General features: G+C 45.1%; 1 protein-coding gene across 3 annotated transcripts in view; it reads left to right on the forward strand.

Annotated features, from left to right (window-relative positions):
- ube4b (ubiquitination factor E4B, UFD2 homolog (S. cerevisiae)) overlaps positions 1 to 23899 on the forward strand; it is a 40567-nt gene that overhangs the window by 11415 nt on the left and 5253 nt on the right. The window contains exons 1-20 of one of the 3 annotated variants that reach the window (XM_063208885.1): positions 769 to 1136; positions 2125 to 2208; positions 4018 to 4159; positions 5630 to 5730; positions 6544 to 6658; positions 7321 to 7404; positions 7939 to 7995; positions 8247 to 8363; positions 9037 to 9135; positions 9555 to 9668; positions 12460 to 12658; positions 14493 to 14631; positions 17216 to 17315; positions 17934 to 18061; positions 18540 to 18638; positions 18924 to 19159; positions 19435 to 19561; positions 19915 to 20059; positions 20363 to 20497; positions 23128 to 23319. In XM_063208885.1, the coding sequence (XP_063064955.1) occupies positions 904 to 1136; positions 2125 to 2208; positions 4018 to 4159; positions 5630 to 5730; positions 6544 to 6658; positions 7321 to 7404; positions 7939 to 7995; positions 8247 to 8363; positions 9037 to 9135; positions 9555 to 9668; positions 12460 to 12658; positions 14493 to 14631; positions 17216 to 17315; positions 17934 to 18061; positions 18540 to 18638; positions 18924 to 19159; positions 19435 to 19561; positions 19915 to 20059; positions 20363 to 20497; positions 23128 to 23319 (2646 nt within the window). In that variant the 5' untranslated portion in view covers positions 769 to 903. Of the gene's footprint in view, positions 1 to 768; positions 2209 to 4017; positions 4160 to 5629; positions 5731 to 6543; positions 6659 to 7320; positions 7405 to 7938; positions 7996 to 8246; positions 8364 to 9036; positions 9136 to 9554; positions 9669 to 12459; positions 12659 to 14492; positions 14632 to 17215; positions 17316 to 17933; positions 18062 to 18539; positions 18639 to 18923; positions 19160 to 19434; positions 19562 to 19914; positions 20060 to 20362; positions 20498 to 23127; positions 23320 to 23899 lie in introns of those variants that run through there. The other 2 variants (XM_063208882.1, XM_063208881.1) reach the window with 2 other exon arrangements.

A 23899-nucleotide genomic window follows, 5' to 3' on the forward strand; every position in this document is an offset into this window, starting at 1 on the left:
AAAGACTGTTTTACCTTTCCAATTCAGCCAGGTGATTGGCTGGTTGAATGATCACCTGATTAAATGGGACGGTTAAAACAAGGTCATCTGAAACTGGGTTATAATGAATGAGTCATGAATCTATTTTGCCCCTCGCCGCTCCTTAACTAGCTGTTTTCAGGCCAGCCAGAACATTGCTCATGCCAGTTTCCGCACCTATTCCACAGTGCTAAGCAGTGGACGACCCTCGTTTATCCGCGTTTATGTAGTTCATTTTACTCTGTGTTATCTGGATGAACCTGCTGATATGTAAGTTATTGTCACGATTCGTTCCTGTTTGGAACCATTTTCTTCACTTCCTTTTTTACTGGTCAGTTAGTTAAGGATTAGGTGAGGGAAGTGGCATCAGCACAAAACTCTGTCAGCCTGAAGACGTTCCTGATGGCCTTGCTTTTCAAATACTCTCAAGCGTCTTTTGCCCTGTTATATCATCGCCACTCATGGTGGGTCTTTGCAATACCACTTTCCTGGGGTTGTTGCCATTCTCAGACTTCAGTTATTCTCCCTTTCTATGTGTGTGTTTCCTTTTCCCTGTGCAAATCCTCTTCACTCTTTCTTTCCAGTCTGTATGGATGTAGTCCCCACCCTCTGGCCCTAAACCCATCCCGAATGACCGCGCCGTCACCTGCCACCACCCCATCCTCCTCAGCCCTGTCCCCTCCTCTTCTTCCTCCTCATCCTCCCACACCTACATCACCGACCTCACCAGCAGACCCCCCAGCCCCAGCCCCAGCCGGCCCTCCACGCCTCATCCTGCGCTCCCCCACGGCCCCCGTGCCCATCTCCCAGCGTTACCGGCCCTACTCCCTCACCTCCCCCTGGGCCGCCACCCCCTCCACCTCCACCTCCTCCTCCTCCTTCACCATGCCCCCCAGCCCTAGTCCCAGATCCACCACCTCCACCAGGTCTCTCACCCCTGGCCAGGGCCCACCTCCTCCACCACCCCCTACTCCCCTGAGTCCCCCCCTGGCCCCCTCTTCCCTCAACTCCCCCAGGCAGAGGCACCCTCCCAGCTCCATGCCCCTGCCCTTCCTGCCGGTCGGTTCACCGGGCACCAGGGCCCGGCGGGCCGCCCTTGCTGCCAGGATGCCCTCTAGGTACCGCTTTGGTGATTTGGTTGCGTTTGTGCTGCTTGAGGCAGTGTCCACTAAAACGAATAATCTCTTCTAAAGAGCATCCCGGTGTTGCCAACCTAATCACTTTTTTTTTTGGCGAGCATTCCAGTGTTTTGGGATGAGCTACAGAGGCTGTAATTCAAAGACGGTCTCTTGTGTGAATTGCACCCTAATTAATAATACTGAATGACTGATTTTGTGAGTTGATTACATTTGTGCAAAAGCTTGTGCACAAATGCCAGTGTGTGGAAGAATACTTAACAGCCTACCTGTTTGTAGAAGTATTGAAGCATGGTTTGAAATTGAAATAGACTTTTCACAGGGTAAGTTGTTATTGTTCTGTTTTTTTTTTTTGACCATCTTGGTACAGTGCCCTTAACTCGTGCCAAGGCTTAGCTTTGGGAGCTACACCTCCCAAACATAATTATTTCTCTGCTAAATAATTAGCTGCCTGCCATGTTTTAGAACTAACAGAGATGCCATATTGGTGCCTGCTGTGTTTGCCAAAATGCATGGTTTGAAGTGGATATATGCCGTAAGAAATATGACGTTTATACGACATTATTTCAATGTAGACTAGACATATTCAGTAAATGTGACACTAATGTATTTGAAGGGAGCAGTAATACGGGTTCTAATGAACCGCAAAAGTTATGCTAATGTTTAGATGTGTTTAGCTTTGAATACATTTGAATAAGTTCCTAATTTTCAGAATGTGCCATCTGAGAGAGCATACCCCTTTTCTTTTAGCCATGCCCATCTTGCTCCTTCTCCCCCTTCCCTGTCCTTTTGTGGTTAAGCTGTTTTCTTTCCTTTTTGTCATTTTTCTGGTCTCTCCATCTCTGTTTCCTTTCTATTACTATTATTTCCTGTCATCTGTTCCTGTTTGTCTCCTGGCTCTCTGTCTGTCATTGGCCCCCAGCCCCCTCTCCCTCCTCTTCTTCGCCCTGTCTGACGTATCTCCTGACAGCAGCGATGAAGATCGCGGCGAGGAGGAGGAGGAGGATGGTGAGGTGGAGGAGGAGGATTTTTCTCGGGTGCAGTTTGGCTCCAGGTACTGGGTTTGCCACCTGCTCGTGTTGATTTGAGTGGGTTGCTGCCATCACCCCATGCCCCCCCCTCCCCCAAAGTGTGTGCCATGCATGCTTTGCGCGTGCTGCCTGGCCACTAACAACATTGGCTCCCAACTTGGCTCGGTTTGATTGGGGACACTACGGCTATGTCCCTCTGCTGAGTCGTGCAGTGCCTTTGCATTTATAAGGGTGACTGGTTTAACTTCATTTCATGTTTGACGTCTTAAAATATACTTGCAAGGTAAAGGCTAGAAAGGCAAGGTCAAGTCGTTAGATTTAGGAAATGAATAGTTTTGTTGTGTTCCACATGCTCCATTGTCTTGTTAGTTTCATGCTATGCTCTGGCTGAGAAGTAAAATGTAACTTGGATGAAGAGTTAACATAACACCTTGGTAAAGTAAAGATTGGCTGCTATCACCTCCCCATGCCCCCCTCCCCCAAAGTGTGTGCCATGCATGCTTTTGTGCGTGCTGCCTGGCCACTAACACCGTTGGCGACCCATGTGGGTCTGTTTGATGCGAGGCACTAAGCCCTCTGCTGGGTTGTACCGTGCCTTGACCTTCATATAGGTGTTTGGTTTTAACTTTTATGTTTATACGTCTTATGTCTTCAAAATATACTGTAAGGCATGTGAACTCGTTTGTTTTACCGAGTGGATGTTACTAGTTGTACTGTACTTGTTAGTTCCACGCTATGCTTTGCCTGGAAAGTGAAATATACCCTAACTCGAATAAAGAATCACAAGAGCTTGGTAAAGTAAGGATTGGTTGCATTAGGCTTGAGCCATTTGTTGTCTCGAGCTGTTCTGCAAAGCTGTGTATTTGGCGATCAGCAACCCCACTAACGGGTCTGATTAGGGGCTTTGCCTTGGAGTGTGAAGCATCAGTCTTACAGCCCACCCCATCACCACCCCTCCAAGCCCAGGTTTCCAGTGATGCCTGTGCCAAATCCCCCACTAACCACGCATTTGTCACCAAATCTGGCTGTTCCCTCTGCACTCTCGTTGTATCTATGTTTATGCAGTGTGTGTGCACGACTGCGTGCGTGTGTTCGTGCATGCGCGTGCGCCCGTGTGTGTTGTTGCGTGCGTGCGTGCGTGCCTGTCTGCCTGCGTGCGTGCGTGCGTGCGTGCGTGCGTGCGTGCGTGCGTGCGTGCGTGCGTGCGTGTGTGTATGTGAGTGAGGGAGTGAGGGAGTGGGAGAGGGAGTGTTTGATATGTTGGGGCAGACCAGATAAGTTGCCTCTTGCAGCCATCTCCAGAATGCCTCCACTATACACATCGTCTCCCCCATGCATCCTTCTGCAGTGTGCTGCTACTGTTTGAGATGAAATGATATGAGCTGTGAATGCCATGAAATGATACAGTGGAGCCTTTTTGTAAGGCCTAGAGATGTAAATGATGATGTTGGCAGATGGCGTAGGAAGGCGCAGCGAAGGCTAGGGAAGTTTGTTTTCCTGCACTGCGAGTGAGCGAGAGAGAGAGGAAAGGAGGGGAGGGGGAGGAACATTTTTTACTTCTCAGGATAATAAGAGTGGCCTCTCTCTGAACCTCTCGTTATTTCCCACTCTGTCTTTATTATTCTTTTCTTTCTTTCTGTCTGTCTTTCTTTTCTTCCTCATCCTCCCATCCGCTCTCTGTCTCTTCTCTTCTGGCCCATCTTTGCTGCCGCCGCTGCTGCTGCGTGTTTTGCTCAACCCCTCTTGTGTGCTCATTGCAGATGCTAATTGTTTTTGTTTGTCTTTATTTGTTTGTGTTTATTTGTATTGCTGGGGTGCGTTCGCCTCTGCAGCCTGGGTGCCTCTGGAGGGGCGTCGGTATCAGAGTCGAGCAGTGACCGCTTCGCCATCGAGGCGTGCAAGGAGACGGAGATGCTGAACTACCTCATCGAGCGCTTCGACAGTGTGGGCATGGAGGAGAGGAAGGCCCCCAAGGTAGCGATACTCTTGTTGCGTCTCTAATGGAGGGGATTCTTAGAAGCTGGTTCAGTGGGGATCCAGTTTATGTTCATCTTGAGGTAGTGGTAAATCATCAAATAGAAGAGCTTGGAATCCTCATTGTCATTACTAAACGGCACCTATAAGGCTATGTATTAGCAGGTTTACTACTTCATATACAGTAGGTTAACGTAGCCAGGTTAGCACTGACTGAACCGTATTCATGTAATACCCCCCTGGTGCTATTCAGTTTATTCTGATTAACAGTATTGTTCGGGTCTTCCATGTGTACACATTTATCAGGTATGTCAAACATAAGGCCCAGAGAGCTCAATCCGGCCCCAGACTTGTAGAGGAAAAAAAAGAATGTCAAAATAAGAAGTAAATCTCTAGCCCATTACAATATTTGCTGCAGTTATGAGATTTCAGGTGTTAAATACTTGAGAGAATGTCTTTTTGGTGGCCATTTACAGCCAATGCTTCTGATTACAATATGAGGCAGAAATATGCAATATTTCACGAATTCTTTACTGGCCCGGCCCACGTGGAATCATGTGGCCCCTGAACTGAAATGAGTTTGAAATCCCTGACATGGATAGTAAAAGAACAAGGAATTCTGTCATGGATAGTAAAATGACATGGAATTCTGTCAAGTATGAGATTCTAAAGTAAAAATCGGGTCACAAGTTTTATCCAAGTACGGTAGCTCTGAATCAGCTCATCATAATGAGAGCAGTGTATAATTTAGTAACTGTAAGGACAAGGAAAATGCAACAGGTTATTTTCCTGACTGAAAGTAAATACTGAAACTGCTGCTAGGGAATGAATGTCACCGTGTTGTGTACACATGAAGAACCAGTTCACTGAGGGACATTCACTTTGTGAAGCCCTGGTTTTCCCCCATCTTGAAGCAGAAGTCGCGAGCCTGTGTGAGAGAGTGTGATGATGAAGTGATAAACTGATGAGAGCTGTGGGAACTGGCAAGCTGTAATAACTGTTGCCTCCCGGAAGACACAGGGCTGCTCTGACTAAATGTGAGACTCGAGGGAATGTTCGAGTCCTCTCTTTTTGATTTAAGTGACATCACTCATGATTCAAGTTTATGCAACATGTTTGCAGTAGCACGAAGCAAGGAAGTATTGAAGTGCTGAAATGACATCAAGATATGGCAAAGTCAAATACACTCCCTCATCACAAGGAAACAGGAGTTAGAAAATGAGACTCCATGCCCGTTTTATCATCTGCTATCAGACCAGGTCAAAAGGTGCATGAGTCATATTTTGAAGTAAGAAAATGAAAGTGAAATCCTAGCCAGTAGACTTGGGGAATTTCCATGGGGTTGTGTGGTCAATGTCACATCCTGTGATCACCTGTTTGCCCTTCCGTCATTCAGGTGTGTTCTGTATATATTCATGTCACCATTCGTTTTCTTGACTGCTATTTTCTCTTCTTTTCTTCTCCTTGCAGATGTGCAGTCAGCCTTGTGTCAGTCAGCTGCTGAGCAACATTCGCTCCCAGTGTATTTCTCATGCTGCTCTTGTGCTGCAGGGCGCCCTCACTCAGCCCAGGTCAGTACTGCACCCTCCCCTACCACCATCAAACCCGTCCACCACCATAACAAGTATCAGACCCACCAACACCATATTCAGCAGCACCATCAATACTACCGCCAACATAGCATTACACTACACTTGGCAGACACGTACATCAACAACACCTGACCTGATTGCAGGGGGTTTGTGGTGTGTGTGTGCGTGTACGTTCCCATGCAGGGCTTTCCTGCTGCTGTCTGTGTTGGTCCTCTACATACTGACAACATGGTTGTATGGTATAAGATCCTGACTGTTGTGGTCGTTTGATATTGTATAAGGTCCTGACGGCAGTGGTTGTATTATTGTATAAGGTCCTGACTCCAGTGGTTATATGATATTGTATAAGGTCCTGACTCCAGTGGTTATATGATATTGTATAAGGTCCTGACGGCAGTGGTTGTATTATTGTATAAAGTCCTGACTCCAGTGGTTATATGATATTGTATAAGGTCCTGACTACAGTGGTTATATGATATTGTATAAGGTCCTGACTCCAGTGGTTATATGATATTGTATAAGGTCCTCCTGACTGCAGTGGCTGTATTATTGTGATATTGTATAAGGTCCTCCTGGCTAGCGGTTGTATGTATTATTGTTTAAGGTCCTCCTGACTGCAGTGGTTGTATGATATATTGTATAAGGTCCTGACTGCAGTGGTTGTATGATGTATTGTATAAGGTCCTGACAGCTGTGGTTGTATTATATTGTGTAAGGTCCTGACTGCTGTGGTTGTATTATATTGTGTAATGTCCTGACTGCGGTGTGTGTGCTCTCCGCTGTCCTGTACAGGGCTCCTCTGCAGCCGTCTCTGTTGGTCCCCTACATGCTGTGCCGGAACCTTCCGTACGGCTTCATCCTGGAGCTGCTGCGCATGACTCACCAGGAGGAGGAGGTCTTCAAACAGGTGCGAAGCGCAGGCAGGCAGGCAGACAGACAGACAGCAGAGTAGCACAACAGCAGCAACAACAACACAAGGACAGCAGTGATGTGGAATACATGCTTGATTTGTTTTCTTTCATGTCCCCCTTTCTTTGAGTTTTTTTTCTTTTGTCACCTTTTTTTCCTCTTTCTGTCACTGTCAAGGCTGTGCCCTGTACTTTTCCTGTTCCTTTGGTGTGTTTTTTTTGTTCCGTCATTTTTTTCTTTTTTATCCGTGAGGTTGAATGTGCTCCCCTGCTGTGCTTGAAAGCCATAAGAAGGTGTTTATGTAAGGGCAGTGTGCCTTTGGCTTGCCAGTCGGAACCGTTTGTCTGTCTGTTCTTTCACAGTGTTCTTTGTTCCTCAGCCTCCATCTAACAGGTCACCCCCCCAACTCGTGTTTCTTGTCATCCTCTTTCTTTCTTTCTTTCTTTCTTTCTTTCTTTCTTTCTTTCTTTCTTTCTTTCTTTCTTTCTTTCTTTCTTTCTTTCTGTCTGTCTGTCTGTCTGTCTGTCTGTCTGTCTGTCTGTCTGTCTGTCTGTCTGTCTGTCATTTCTCTGTCCCTCTCTCATGTACTCTCTCTCTCATGTTCTCTCTCTCTCTCTCTCTCTCTCTCTCTCTCTCTCTCTCTCTCTCTCTCTACTGCAGATCTTCGTTCCCATCCTCCAAGGGCTCGGTTTAGCAGTAAAAGAATGTTCCTTTGACAGCGACAACTTCAAGTACCCTCTGATGGTGAGTGAGCCGCTCGTTTGCTACGGTACTCTTTGATTGGCTGCCTTCATATCTGCATAGCTCCTAAGTGCCCACTATACACCCTATCAGCATCCCCACCCAAACCCACCCTCCCCTGGGTGTCATGCCAACAAGGTTGTTAGGGCGTTTAGTGCAGAACCTTAGACGTGTGTGTGTGTGTGTGCGCGTGCGTGTGCGTGTGCGGATGGTGAAGGTCATTAAGACAGAACATGACTACCTGTTGTTTGTTGAATAACCGTCTCGGAGTTGAATGCACCTGCCTCTTCACAGATGCTGCAGTTACAGACCTGCACTGCAGTACAATGGGGAGAGAGACAGTCATTTATAAAGATGGGCTGAGGAGGGTGCTCTGTTCTTATCAGCGTACAAAAAAGCCCTGCTGTGAATGTCCATGAAACAGACCTTGTTAGTGTTATCTCAGGAGTGGTGGAAGAGAAAAGGATCGTCTGGATCAGAACATTCTGTCTGGTGCCGTCCCCTTTTTAATCAGTTTTTATTTTGTTGCTTCAACAGGCTTTAGCTGAGCTTTGTGAAATCAAGTTTGGCAAGACTCATCCTGTGTGCAATTTGGTAAGTGCTGGCAACACGAAACAGATGCTAGCCAACATTTTTTTTCTTGCTTGTCTCTGGTCATCAGTTTCCAAAGACATGATGATGCACATGTGAATCTCTCTCACTCTCTGTCTCTCACTCTCTGTCTCTCTCTCTCTGTCTCTCTCTCTCTCTCTCTCTCTCTCTCTCTCTCTCTCTCTCTCTCTCTCTCTCTCTCTCTCTCTCTCTCTCTCTCTCTCTCTCTCTCTCTCTCACTCTCACTCTCACAGATCACCTCGCTCCCACTGTGGTGTCCGGAGTCCTTGAGCCAAGCAGGGGGGAGAGAGGTGCAAAGACTGTCCTACCTAGGGGCCTTCTTCAGCCTGTCTGTGTTCGCCGAGGATGACGTAAGTCTCTCTCTCTCTCTCTCTCTCTCTCTCTCTCTCTCTCTCTCTCTCTCTCTCTCTCTCTCTCCTACTCTCATACACACTCTCGCTCTTATACACACTTTCTCTCTCTCTCTCTCTCTCTCTCTCTCTCTCTCTCTCTCTCTCTCGCTCTCTCCTACTCTCATACACACTCTCGCTCTCATACACACTTTCTCTCTCTCTCTCTCGCTCTCTCGCGCTCTCGCTCTCTCTCTCTCTCTCTCTCTCTCTCTCTCTCTCTCTCTCTCTCTCTCTCTCTCTCTCTCTCTCTCTCTCTCTAGTACTTACACACACACACTCATTTCCACACCTCACAGTCTCTCAGGATCCCATTGTTCTGCACAGCATGGTGTTCCCTCAGGACACCTACAAGAAATATGGGAAGATACAGTACTGTACAATGTTGTTTAGCATAGCGCTTAAAAGAGATTACATATTTGTTGAAGTTTTATTCATTTATCTGAAAAATTAAAGCGTCTTCTCTTGAAAAGGAGAAAAGACATTGAAACCTAATATTTCACTGTTCATTTATATTCCGCACTGGTATTGCATCTTGAACATTTTCCATATTCTTCCTAGCAGCCCTAGTGTGTATTGTTGGACAGCACGTAAAATGGGTCGTTGACATCTTGCTCTCTCTATTCTCTCCCAGACCAAAGTTGGGGATAAGTACTTCTCAGGCCCTGCCATCACTATGGAGAACACGCGCGTGGTCAGCCAGTCACTACAGCACTATCTGGAGTCAGCAAGGGTACGCCACGCCACGCCACGCCATGCCATGCCACGCTACGACACACACACACACACACACACACACACACACGCACGCACACACACACAAATGATCTCCCTCCTCTGTTTTCTCATACACTACGTTCTCACCTTTCCACATAAACACTTACATTCTTTCAAACAAACTAATTCTCTGACTGTCTTAGCCCTGGAACTTCTCTGACTGGCTTTTATGTCACGATCTGCATGGAGAGGCCAAAACAATGTTTCCCCCTTGATCAAACTCATTCAGTGGTATTTTGTGGCTGTAATTTAAAAAATGCTTGTGCGTTTCATAACAATCTGAAACACAAGCCAGTGACCTGTGGCCAATGTTCGGATGGCTCGTAAATGAGAAATGAATGTGTGTTTTCCCTTTGCGGCATCATCGTCTGACAGGGTGACCTTTTCAAGATCCTCCACAACGTCCTGCTGAACGGGGAGACGAGGGAGGCTGCCCTCAGCTACATGGCAGTGCTGGTCAACCGCAACGGGAAGAAAGCACAGATGCAGGTGGGGCTCAGTTTGTTGTTGGCTCGGGTGTTGCCAGACGTGTCAATTCTGGATGCAATGTTGAAGGCGACAAATCATGCACACCCTCCATCACACTTAAAAAATAAAATGCAAATATGCATGCAATGGACGGTGTGTGTGTTAGAGTTCTCAACGGGTCGGGTCAGCCCGAAAAACCCGACGGGCCCTTTGGGTTCGGGCCGGGTTCGGGTCGAAAATATAAGCATATGGCTCGGGTCGGTTCGGTCCGCGGGCTCAATCTTTTCCGCCCAGTAAAAAAAAAAAAACAGTTCTGCTGTTTACCGTGAATCAGGGCGAATTTCCCCTTGATGGGTTAGTAAAGACCTAGAATCTATCTATCTAAATATAGGCCTATGTAGGCCTGCGTAACGAAGGTCTGGCAGGCTGCTGCATGCAACCTTGCGCAGTGCTTAATTTGTAGGCTAAATCACAAGGTACCAGAACGCAAAACAAACATCACATCACAGCGATGATGAGTTGGAAAGAGGTCCCGGAACGCACAGAAAAACTACATTGGCTACAATTACGCAAACTAATAAAAACGGGAAAAAAGTTCTTAGATGCAATTTTAACGATATTGAGTCCCATGTCAGCTCATGGAACCATACTTTTGTTTCTTAATACAAGGGACGGTTGGCAATCCAATGACTATTTTAAACAACAGCCATAGTAGGCCTAGCATATTAAATGCTGTAATTACAACAACCAATACTTTTAGTTTGATCGCTAACTTTATTGCTTAGTAGTCTCAGCAAATGCAGTGCATGGAAATTATGTTTTCCCCATGAGGTGAAACGAAACCGAAGCGGTCTTCTACATAGGCTATACTAGAAAGGACAGTGGCTTTCCAATTAGGTTATCCTTTCCACGTATTCACACAACGTTGGCATATGCGTATTAAACGTTAAATCCACGCTTTGTTGGCGACTTTGTTGCATATAATTTGGCTAATCCGCATGTGCTGTTGCGATATGCCACTTCACTATTTAAATGGCTCGTGCACCGATGGTAAGCGAGCGGCAGCGAAGGTGCCGGTAGACTTGGCTTTTCACACTGACTGTCTGCTCGCGCTGCGGTCTGGTTGAAAATCCCCTCAGCAAATGTTTTATTTGGAGCGTGTAGGCCCTGTTTGAATGAAATATCACCTTGTCTTTGCTGTTTTCGTGCTCAAATTGACTTTTAAGTAGCCTAACTGTCGGGTCTTGGGGCGCACACACATGCGGAGCGCTCGCCGGCCGAGGAAGATCTCATCCTCTCACCTAGGTTATCTGTCTTTTTTGCTACATGGCTGATCAATGCACCAACCGTAGCCCAGGTGCCACTAGAAATTAGTATGTCCAAAACCTTGTGTGCCGACCAAAATTTTATGAAACTTTTAAACAATGTTTGGCACAGCCAGGCTTTCCATCTCATCCACGCATATGAACAAACAAGGAGGGAGGGGCAACTTCACGTAGCCTACATTTAATCAGATACACGGGGTGGAAATGTAGTAAGCCTACATTTAGAAGTCAAAACAAAAGGTGGATAGATTGTTGTTGCCGTGAAGAGGCGGTTATTGAAATCGCGCTGTGGATGATTCTGCTTAAATAGCAAGAACGTTTCCCCATTTCATATTAAATATCTTTTCCCTAGGTTTTTAAGTGGGTTATGCAATTTACTGCACATAAGTGCCCTTAAAGACCCACCACAACCAGTCATTCTCCATAGGATAACGTGGGGAAACTCGACCCCCGACTTCGGGCCTCGGGCCGGGTTCGGTTATATAATTCTAGTGATGTGTCGGATAACATCGGGCTCGGGCTTTAAAAGCCACGGGCCGGGTAGGGTCGGGTTGACATTTTCAGGCCCGTTGAGAACTCTAGTGTGTGTGGCATTTCTGTTTACTTCTTTGAACCATTTGTTACATCCCACCCACCTGCCCTATGGAGAATCCGTTCTGGATTCAGAAAGTAGAACGATGGTTACGTATGGCACACCGGTTATATGAGCTCTGGATGACTGGTCAAGAGAAACGAAATAGAAACCCTGCGCAAGCTGCCTAATGGTTAGGGACTTGGATTTGGATCTTGTGATCGTAAGATTGCAGGTTTGAATCTCGTACCAGTAGAGAAAATATTGGTGCTCTGCAATACCCGCATCCATGGCTGAAGTGCCATTGAGTAAGGCCCGAAACAATTTTCAGAGACTGGAACTAATTCCCTGCACCTAAATAAGTCAGTTGGGATAAAAGCTAATTGCAGTTTAATGCAAGTTTGACGCAACCAGTTCTGATTCTGCTAATTGTAATGAGCACTCAAATCAAGTATATCAGTTTTAATCCTCAACAGTTAGAAGAATATGGGGGGAGTAAGTCAATAATACTGTTCTGTCTGCACACTTTTATGATGTGGATAATAACTGTAGGTAATCATAAAAATCATAACCTCTCCAATCAGTAACTCCCAATCCTCTTTCCTTTCACACAGTACAAAAAATTACAATCTTGATTCAACAGTTAGGGAATAGTGACAGGAGTAATACAATTGAATAGTGTGCAACTAGAAGAATGTTTAATATGACTGTGTTGAATTAACACTGCAGAATGTTCTGTGCATACGTTCCCAAATATGTTTCGGTGTACACTCTATTCATTTAAATATTTATAGAGCAGAAGATTGTTTTTAATTAAGAATTTAGTAGTAGTAATTTATTAGTGTTAAGTTGGACTTTTAAGTATTGAATTGAATTGATTGAATTGCAACATTTTCTGTGCTCTCCACTCTGGCAGACGGACGACAAGCTGGTGTCTACGGACGGCTTCATGCTGAACTTCCTGTGGGTGCTGCAGCAGCTGAGCATGAAGATCAAGCTGGAGACGGTGGACCCGCTCTACATTTTCCACCCCAAATGTCGGCTTCAAGTCAGCACCGAAGAGACGCGCGTCAAGGCCACCATGGAGGAGCTCAAGATATGGCTGTCCGAGCTGCGTGAGTTTCACCCCTAAGACCGGGTCCTTACCTCTTCACGCAGATCGGCCTTTACAAGCTAGTTGTTACCAGAAGGTAATGTCATGCAGTTGATTTCAAGGCTGCCAGGGATGAGCTGAAAACATGGCTGGTTGAGCTGTGTTTTTAACCCCCACAGTCTTATAGGGTGTTAACCACCCCACATTTTTTGTGTGCGAAATTGTATTCTACCTCTTAGAAAGGCTCCTGCTCACAAAACATGCAAATGCATCTAATGGTGTCATTAGACAGCTCAGACACTGTAGATTACATTGATGATGAACAGTGCTGTGTGCTTTCCATTTCAGAGTTTTAGATTTTGCAAATCCCCAAATGGCCTGTAATCATCAAATGAATGAGGCAATTTTGTGCTGGGCTGCTCTAGATATTTATCCGAATTAGCCTACTGTGTAACCACAGACAGTAGGATTATGATAATATTTGGGTACTTCCTCATCGGTAAGCAGGTTTCCTAGGAAGCATTTTCTGTCCTTTTTGAACCAATGTTTTTGGGGGGAAGTACTTTAGCTCATACACTTAACAAAAAGTACACTGACATGATTAGTTGTAGTTATATCCAGAATGCTGCTTCAACGTTTTTAATTTGCTAATCATCTTTTGGGAGACAATAGGCTTATTTGTAAGCAGTTCCGACCTTGGAAGAAACATCAAACATGTCAAATGATGAACAAAGCCATGAGGCGAGTTAATTTTGCTGCTGTGTGAACACAAAGTCAGACCGAATGGTGATGTCTATCTTTTAAAGCCACAGTGCGAGCTGATATGAATTCTGTATCAACATTCAAGCAGTGCATTGTTTTCCATTTTGCTACTATGGAGCAGGAATAAATGTGGTCTGTGAGCGCTCCCATGTCTGTATTTCTAATCATGGGCTGTTCTTTCAGTCACTTGAATAGATAGGAATTTAATTAGGGCTTCAGAGTTCCGTTATGAGAATCACTGAAATACACCTGCAACCAAATACTGACCTTGGCTTTCCTTGAAAGCAAGCAAACCATTAGAGATGTGCTCGCCATTTGAGTAATTGAGAAGGCCACGTCCCGTCACTGTATTTATTTTTAAAATGCGAGAGGAAGAAATGTGGTTCTTGTTGGGAGCTGATGTCATGTCGTTGGCCTGATATTTTGTTGGTTTGGTTTTCACAAAAAAAAGAACTTGGCCACATTTTGTCCTCATTTCTTTTGAAAAACTCTGAGAAGGAAATGTGGTTCTCGTTGAAGCTGATTTCCTGTCACAGGTCTGATGGTTTGTAGTGCACAGAGTAGAGCTTGGCTAGGTTTTGTCCATGTTTTTATTTTTAAAAACCGAGAAGGAAATGTGCTTCTGTTTAAGCTGTGATCATGTCTAAGGTCTGATTTTGTATTGATATGGCATTCTTAGATGATGGGACGGCCAGATTCTGTCCCCATACTTGTTTTTTAAAACTGGAAAAAGTATGAATGGTTCTCGTTAAAGCTGACATCACATCACTGTTTTGGTTGTTGTTGTAGTTTTTGGGATTTCACAGATGGGAGCCTGGCCAAGTTCTGTCTTCATACAAATTGTATCCAAAAAAGAGAGAGAGAAAGAAATGCATTTAATGTTGATGATGCCGTGTCACAGGTCCGATTTGTGTTGAGTTGTCTGTTGTGGCATTCACACATAAGAGCCTGTCCATGTCCTGTCCTCATGTGTGTTACTCGTACATATTTTTATTTATTTAAAAATGAGAGGAAGAAAACAAATGCACTTTATATGTTTGTGGTGACGTCCTGTCATGGGTCTCATTTTGTGTTGCCTGTTGTGTCTTTCACAGATGACAGCCCGGCCAGGTTCTCTGAGCCCAAGTTCCCCACCGAGTGCTTTTTCCTAACGCTGCATGCGCATCACCTGTCCATCCTGCCAGGCTGCCGACGCTACATCCGCAGGCTCAGAGCCATCCGCGACCTGAACAGGTACACACACCACACAGCACACACATGCATACACACACACACACAGACACCATTCTTTTATTTGATACATGTATGGATAGGCATGCTACTTAGACCCAAGACACAAATACGCAAAATCAAATATGCGGTCACAAATACCCATGCTCTCACTCTCTCTTTCTCTTTCTCTTTCGCTCTCTCACACACATCGTCTCATTCACACGCTACTCGGACACAAATCCCCCTCAGGGTAACTCCCACCTTAATATCCTATTTCATCTGCACGTTCATAAAAGGTAAGGGGCACCAGGTTGATCTCTTTACAGAGCCCCATAAATCTCAGAAGAATCGTCTGTTATTCAATACGCATTGCATAAACTGTGTGGTTGTCAGGTTTGTCAGCTCATCAGCGGTTTTTTTCTTTTCTTTTTCTGATCATTGGGGATTACTGAGCAATGCAGGTCAGTGGGGAGCCCTGCTAACACAATGACCAGATCAGCTCGGAGAGTTACAGGGAGTCTCTCTTTCTCTCTTCTCTCTCTCGCTCTCTCGCTCTCTCGCTCTCTCTCTCTCTTTCTAGCTCTCGCTCTCGCTCTCGCTCTCTCTTTCTTTCTCTCTCTCGCGCTCTCTCTCTCTCTCTCTTGCTCTCGCTCTCTCTCTCTCGCGCGCGCTCTCGCTCTCTCTCTCTCTCTCTCTCTCTCTCGTTCTCTCCCTCGCTCTCTCATGTATCCGTCACACCTCATAATATCGTTTCCCATCCTCTTCCTCATTGCCCAAAGCATGTACACACATTGACTCAGCTGGGCTTGCTCAGGTTTCTTAGTTCATACTGCACAGAAGTATTTATTCAGAAGCAGAGTCAGCCTCATTTATAATCACTTTTACACTGATATACCGGTGAGTAGGCGAGTTTTTTTTTTAAGACAAAAAAGGCAAACTATTAAATTTCTGTCTCTGGTTTGGATATAGCTGAAATTACATTGAGCAGAAAAAAAAATTGAGAGATTTTTGTAAGCTTTGCCCTCAGAGACTGTTGTTTTATTGGCTATATGACTGGCAGTGTCAAAAGACAGGCAATGAGAGAGGGTCAAAGGCGTGCAAAATGGCATTGTCATTCAGTGTAACAGATGCCTTCTGCTGACTGTAACTGTAAAAAACATGACTCTTTTTATTTGTTACAGGGAATTCATGAAAGCCTCGGCTGTCATCCATTCACTTGAAACAATTTAAAAATCATGTTTTTTTTTTCCAATTACAATCGGCAGAAGGTGTCCGTAACACTGAATGACAAAGACGTCTTTGACCCGAGAATATATATTATATTGCCATGTCAAGGGACTGTTCAGATGAAGGCCTTTATCTAAAGTGGCGTGTCCGAAAATGCACTACAGTTAGAATAAATGTCCCCATTTAGAAGCATGAAGCCCTTCGTGGGGCATACATGGCTGCCCTGTATAAAACCATCCAAACCAAAGAAACCTTAATCATATTTTTGTATGGATTGAGTATGCCATCATGTTGCAGTGCGTTCGCCCTGCCCTACTATCTAGTGATTTGGAGCCCCATGAATGAATACCAAATTGAGAACTCTAAACAACAGCATCGTGTGGGTGGTTATGTTTTATGAGGACCCCCGGCTCTTCTGTACCCCCCCAGTGCCTTTTGAATTGCCCTAATTTCACTCTGCCTTCACTGTGCCCCTGCGATTTGGCACTAACGACTACAAATAGCCTTAACTATGGGAGGGTTATGTTCCTTCTCTGAGTGAATGCACAAGCATCGCTCTCGTTAAGGTCCTCCAACCTCGAGGGTTCGTTCGTTGGCTGTGTAAAATGGGCCGCACAAAGCTTTTACCTATTAGGCTCCGTAATGCGATTGCCTGTTGTACTCTCTTGCAGAGAGTAGTTTTTTCATTGAGTGTACGTGTGCTGTGGCATTCAGACTGAAAACACACGCGCACGCGCAAGCGCACACGCACACACACACACGCACACGCACACGCACACACACACGCACACGCACACGCACACACACACACACACACACACACACACTGGAGTGGAGGTTGAAGAGGCTGTGTAAAAAAATGTCCTCCTTAGGGCTTTCTTAATGTAGTATTGTTTCCAGACGTCGGCTAAAAAAATCAAACTACAAGAGCTTAGGCTGTTGCAGCAGCCTTAGTGGCAGGCAGCCATTCAAGTTCTCCGCTCTGAAACACTGGCCCCGGGAGGAGATGAGGAGAGCGCTCAGATTTCTGGATGTGTTTCTCCTTTTTTCCCTTTTTCCTTTTTTCTTCTCTCCCCCCTCCCTCCTTTGCCTTGTCATCTTAGCAGCCAATGTTTTTCAGTGACACTGGGGCCCCCTGGTGTCTGAAACTTGAAATGCAGTCAAGTCAACTAATGCGTCATCTTCCGAATAGTTCTTTGGTCATGTTGGCATCTGCACTAGCTGGAGTATGTAATGGTATAATGTAATGTGCACACATCTCATGTGTGTGTTTGTGTGTGTGTGTGACTGTGTGATTGTGTGTGTGTGTGTGATTGTGTGTGTGTGTGTGATTGTGTGTGCGTGTGTGCGTGTGTGCGTGTGTGTGTGTGTGTCACAGGACGGTGGAGGAGCTGAAGAACAGCGAGAGCCAATGGAAGGACCTGCCCCTGGCCAGTCGCCACAGGGAGATGCTGAAGAGATGCAAAACCCAGCTGAAGGTCTGCTTATATCACTACTGAAGTCTCCCCCTTTCCTGTGCTTTTGCTAATTTAAAATTCACACCAATTTGCTTTTAAAACACAAAGTCTCACCCTAGTCAATAAACAAATTTCATTCACTTTCCCTCAAGTCAAATTCAAACATTCTGACATGTGTTGTTGTTATTGTGAGGTAGTTGAAGTAAAGAAAAGTCTTAAGATATACAATAATTCCCAAGTGCACCCCTTTACCTTGCCACTCAGCTATTACAACACTAAATAGTTGGGGTTTTGGCCTTTAAGGCAGCCTGCCTGCCTGCCAAACCGCCCCAACAAGGGTAAGGGGTTAATGTTTAGGGTCAGGGCTTGGAGTATGGTTAAGAATTAGGTAGGGCTTCGGGTCAAGGTTAGGGTTGGGTTAGGTGCTTAGGGTCAAGGATTAGTTGGTGTCTTCAAAGCATTGCTGCCCTGAATGAGCCGCTGGAGGCCAAATGCACCAGTGAGACAATAACTTTCTCTTCCAAAACAACTGGCTCTATTTCGTTCCTCCATCCGGAACTCATAGAACAGTGGTTATATACATAACCCTCATATGTTTTCTCAATTCTCAATCGCTGTTCTCCTGTATCTGTTCTATAGAAACTGGTGCGGGCCAAGGCGTGTGCGGATGCTGGGCTGCTGGATGAGAATCTGTTGCGGCGGTGCCTGCAGTTCTACAGCATGGTGATCCAGCTCATCCTGCGCATGGTGGACCCAGCCTACCCCAAGTATGTACCACCTCCGCTTCGCTAATGCCAATCAGAGTGCAGACCTCTGCCAAGGAAGCTGTTTGATAGAACATTTGACTGTTACACCCTCATTTTTGTTGGAGTTAGAAACTGGAATGTCAAAATTCGCCCTATCCCGCAATGGTGAAGAATCTTTTAAAAAATTCCTTGATCCGCATCACCAGCAAAAGGAAATCACTTGTTCCTTTTGTAATTTCCAACAACTCCACAAAATGTAATCAAAATTCATGCACAACTTTTTGAGTTATCCTGCTGACAAACAGACATACAGATAAACAGACAGACAAACAAACCAATGCAACCGAAAACAGAACAGCCTTAGCGGAGGTAGACATACAATATGAGGGTAACCCTTTCATGGCTGTTTGCTATTGAGAAGACGGTTATGTGTTATGAGTTGTGATGTGTTGTGATGCTCATTAAATCCTGTTTCCTTCTCTGTTCTTTTCCTCTTCAGCATGACGCTGCCTCTTAACCCAGAGATTCCTAAGAGCTTTGCAGCTCTGCCCGAGTTTTACATTGAGGACGTGGCAGAGTTCCTGCTCTTCATTGTGCAGTAAGTAAATGGCTTTTATCATGTCTGGTGTTTTTTGTTTGTTTTTTACAATTTGACAAAAAAGGGTCAAATCTTGAATGCTGCCATAACTGGCTCTGTATAGCTACCCAACATCTCAGCATCTGTCATGCTTCCATAAGCAGCCCTTTTCCACATGGAGTATAGACACTGACCTTGTTAACTGACTGTGTTGCGTTCCACCACCTTGTGTCCACAGGTTACTCTCCCCAGGTGTTGACTTTGTTAATTGACCTTGTTGTGTTCCACCACCTTGTGTCTGCACAGGTACTCTCCCCAGGTGTTGTACGAGCCATGCTGCCAGGACATCGTGACCTTCCTGATCGTCTTCATCTGCAGCCAAAACTACATTCGCAACCCCTACCTGATCGCCAAGCTGGTGGAGGTACTGTTCGTCACCAACCCGGCCGTGCAGCCACGCACGCAGCGCTTCTTCGAGATGATGGAGAACCACCCGCTCGCCATCAACCAGCTGGTGCCCGCCCTCATGAAGTTCTACACAGGTGAGAGGATTTGATCATACTGAGGATGTGTCCTTTTAGATCAAACCAGGCACTATACTGTATATGTAAAGCTGACATAATTTGGAAATTTCGAATGTCAGTGGCATGCTACAATGGCTCCTCGGAATAAAAGTTTTTTTTTTTTTAATACTACTATTTCCAGAGACAGTGTACCAGCTCTTCAAGTTGGAATAAGTTCTTTTTTAAACGTTGGAACAATGCACTTCAGTTTTTTGGGGGGGATTGCATTAAAAAGGCATGTTCTCTCTCTGCAGATGTGGAGCACACGGGTGCCACCAGCGAGTTCTACGACAAGTTCACCATCCGATACCACATCAGCACCATCTTCAAGAGCCTGTGGCAGAACATTGCACACCACGGAACCTTCCTAGAAGAGTTCAAGTGAGTACAGTAGATCACCTCTGTGGAATCAACACGCTGTGCAGTGTTCATTCATCATGTCCATGTTACATTTCATTTAGCAGGCGGTCTTATCCAAAGGAAATTACAAATGAGAGTGTAATCAGCAGCGAACACTGGTTTTAATGATGGCATTATTGGTAGCATTGATAAAATTTAACGAATACTGATCAACCTGAAAATATGTCGCCAGAATGGAGTAGGGATGTATCCCAAGATGGACTTTTTCGGAATAATGAATTGCATAAGGAGAAAGCATATTCACTATTCACACATTACTAGTACTATGTATTCAAGTAGTGGTGCTAAATTATAACTCAACTCTGTGTGTCTAGTTCTGGGAAGCAGTTTGTGCGCTACATCAACATGCTGATTAACGACACCACCTTCCTGCTGGACGAGAGCCTGGAGTCCCTGAAGCGCATCCATGAGATCCAGGAGGAGATGAAGAACAAGGAGCAGTGGGATCAGCTGCCCAGGGTACGCATGGATTACACCTATGGCTACACTTGCTAGGAGACACGCTTCATTTCTAGTCATTGGCTAAGAAAGACTTAAAATATGTACACGATTGTTGTTTTGATTTATTCTTTTAATTTGTTCTTTTGTTTTAAATTGTGTGTGATTTTTGTAGTAAGAGTCATACAGTTCATTTTTAAGCTATGAGTCATAGGGATAGGCGATAGGGATAAGTGTTTGGATATTTACAGTTGGATATTTGCATTGTATTTGGTGTTTTCACTGCCCTCTTCATCTGGTCTCATCTCTGGTCTTCCCCCACAGGACCAGCAGCAGACCCGGCAGTCGCAGCTGACGCAGGACGAGCGGGTGTCACGCTCCTACCTGGCCCTGGCCACCGAGACCGTAGACATGTTCCACATTCTCACCAAGCAGGTCCAGAAGCCCTTCCTCAGGCCCGTGAGTATCTGTCCCCATCCTCTACAACATACACACACGCACAGACCACTATGCTCCTAAGTCAATTGCTTTTCATCCAAAAAATATGTTTCTTAGTTTAATTGCACACTTTAACTTCACGTCTGCACCAGTGCTTGACACTAACTTTTTCGCTTACCAGCCATTTTGGCTAGTGGTTTTCCTGACTCACTAGCCATTGGGCCTTTTCACTAGCCATAATTTTCTTAGCCATCATAGCAGCTTTAATTAATTATATAATAGGCTGTAGGCCCTAATAATGTAATGTAGGCCAATATAATATAATATAGGCCTAATATAATATAATATAATATAATATAATATAATATAATATAATATAATATAATATAATATAATATGCTATAGGGCAATTAGAATTGTTAGGCCTATTAACTGGTCCATGCATGCATGCTATGCAAAGATTTACTGATCTGAGGAATGGCATAGCCTATAGTATTGCTACCATGCAGAAACACCAAGCACAGTGTTGTCGAAGGGCACAAGCTCCACGAGAGCAAAATATTTTCGTCTTTAATCTGGAGGGACTTCTTCATATCATATAGGCCTATCTGTGGAGGTCGCCGTCCAAATTCATGCGCAAAGTAGATAGCCTAAAGTCATTGCCAAGTTGGCCGGTCCTCGGACATGGATGTGGAATAACTCTTCTGGGATATTTGCTTATAAAAGTATCCACTAGAAAGCACACACAGATGCGGTAACTACAGAAGGGGCTATGACTTCCTTTCATTCCGTTTAATAGTGAGTTGTAATATACAAACGGGCGAGACGGGCACCTGCGAAGGGACATGCAATGGGATGCTTTTGTGCAGTCTGGAAGGCTACTACTGCGCGTTTTTTTTTAAGAACGGTTTGACAGTCGGGAACAACAGCACAAGAAACATGGAGGAATATTAAGGTATGAAGACACAGGCAAATCAGAAAATAATTTAAACCAAACATTATTAATGCCGCATGTGTCCTTGTCTTATCACTGCGCTAATGAGACTTTCACAAGAGTAAGACAGACTGACATGTTTTCCTCTCGCTTTGGTCATTTTAATGACCACTACTACTAAGTATTGTAGTAATGACAGATCGCAAAACAGGTCAGTTGAGATGAACTTCGCTACTTTATTTTCACGTGAAGGTTTCCAGTGACATTTCGAAGCGCACGCTGATGTCCCGGTAGCTCGCTCCTCTTCACAAGACTAGCTCTAGGCCTATCAGATTCCTGGCTTGCGTGAGACACAGGTGACACGTGACACAGGTGCTTCATGGGTATTGTAGGCTCGCGAAATCGCATTGTATTGCTTTTGTAGCAAAGACGGTCCGAAGAAAAAAAACTACAAAATGCGGTGCCTCATCATTCAGAATAGTAACGGACCCGCCAGAATGGCTAGTGAACCTTCGGTATCTACTAGCCAACGCCGACTTTCACCCGCATTTGGCTACCTGGCGTGTGTTAGTGTTAAGCCCTGGTCTGCACAGTATAATACTACAGATGGGCATTTCGTCAATCCAGAGTACTGTGAATGCAATCCATGCCACCAAATGATGAATAAAAACAGCTAATGCTAATAATAATAATAATGTCATTTTGTGTGTCAGCACAAGGATCCTTCCTAATATTGGTAAGAAATGGATGATATAATTTCCCTACAGATCGAACAATTCTATTTGAATTAGCCTAAGGAAGAGTTTAAGAACTTGTTTCGATAACTGTTATGTGTTTTGAAAGTGTAGATGTTTTACCTAACTATCATAATTTGTATTTGTTTTAAAATGTATTTCATTTCACAGTAATAGCCTAATGCGTAACTGCAGACTATGTGGTCCATTGAATATAGCAGGGCCAATATTCCGTCACAATTCAGAAGATTGCATTGCATTACATCAAACTGTTTCTCTCATTAAATTGCTAGTGCTTAACTTCAAACCATGTCTGTCATGAAATGTTTGCTTCTATACATCAAGCACTACTGTTGAGAAATGTAACTGCTTTTACATCAACCAATGCTTGCTATGAAATGTTTATACTTGACATCAAGGCAGCAATGCTGTATATGGAATGCTTCACATCAAACAATGCTTTCTGTGGAATGCTAATGCATTACATCAAACAATGTGCGTTTTTCAATGTAAGCCCACTACAGCTGGGGGGTCACAGAAGCAGATGGGGAAGGTTCATGTTTTACAGTTGGTACAGATGGACTTTTGTGGACGCCAATCTCCTCAGGTATTTATAGTCCCCCAGAGAAAGTGGAGCTGACTGCAGTGAGCAGGGGGGGGGGTGTCAGAACACTGGTTTTATTTAGCAAGAGAAGGGAACAGGAAAAAGAGAGAGTGACAGGGGGGGAGGAGAAAGAGGGGAGGTTGTGAAAGGCGAGAGGGAGGAGTGGGGGGGGGAGGCGCTATTGAAAGTGAACTCCAGCAAACACCTCAGTCCTTGGCTCAGGCCATGGAAAGAATGTGGCCGTAAAAGAAAGCAGACTTCAGCAGTATGTACTGTACGCTTGGGTGGGTGACTTGACTGACGGGATTTCTGTGGTGTGGTATTCCCCCGTCCCTGTCCCTGTCCCCGTTCCCCCTCTATCCTCCTCGTCTCTCAACAGGAGCTGGGTCCTCGTCTGGCTGCCATGCTGAACTTTAACCTGCAGCAGCTCTGCGGGCCCAAGTGTCGCGACCTGAAGGTGGAGAACCCGGAGAAGTACGGCTTCGAGCCCAAGAAGCTCCTGGACCAGCTGACTGATATCTACCTGCAGCTGGACTGCGCTCGCTTTGCCAAGGCCATCGCTGACGACCAGGTGGGGCACTCGACCTAGACACGACTCTGTCTCAGGGCTTGGCTTGGAGGCCCCCCCTCATAAATGTGGAAGTATATTGGAGCAGTGTCTCCGTTCTTGGAAAGTCATGCAGACAGACTGCATGTATCCTTACCTTGGCTAGTCTTGCCGTAAGCTCCAGTCCAAACATGGGTTACACTCCATTATCCTAACTCCTGTGCTTGTAGCCTCACGTTTTGCTGACGCTTCACCTCAGTGTAGAAAACAATGAAGTTCCCCCGGCTGTCAGCAAAGCCACAACAATTTTTGGGTGACTTTCCCCCATTCAACATCCCCATTGCAAATGATAAAATCACTGTTGAATTGCACTTTTGTGAGATATTTCATTAAACTACTGTTGTCAATGACGTCAGAAGCCTACACCCTGACTGCCCTTTCTATGCACAACCCTTTCAGAAATGCAGGTCTGGTGGAATTCAGCCACTGTGCCCTGATCTCAAGCTTTCAGTTGGTGTTTGTCTGAGAGAGAAAAAACATGGGTCCACATCATATCACATCTCCTTAAATGCATTGGTTAGAAGTAGTTAGAAAAGGTTTGGGT

Source organism: Engraulis encrasicolus, chromosome 10 (genome assembly GCF_034702125.1).
Source record: "Engraulis encrasicolus isolate BLACKSEA-1 chromosome 10, IST_EnEncr_1.0, whole genome shotgun sequence".
Lineage (NCBI taxonomy): Eukaryota > Metazoa > Chordata > Actinopteri > Clupeiformes > Engraulidae > Engraulis > Engraulis encrasicolus.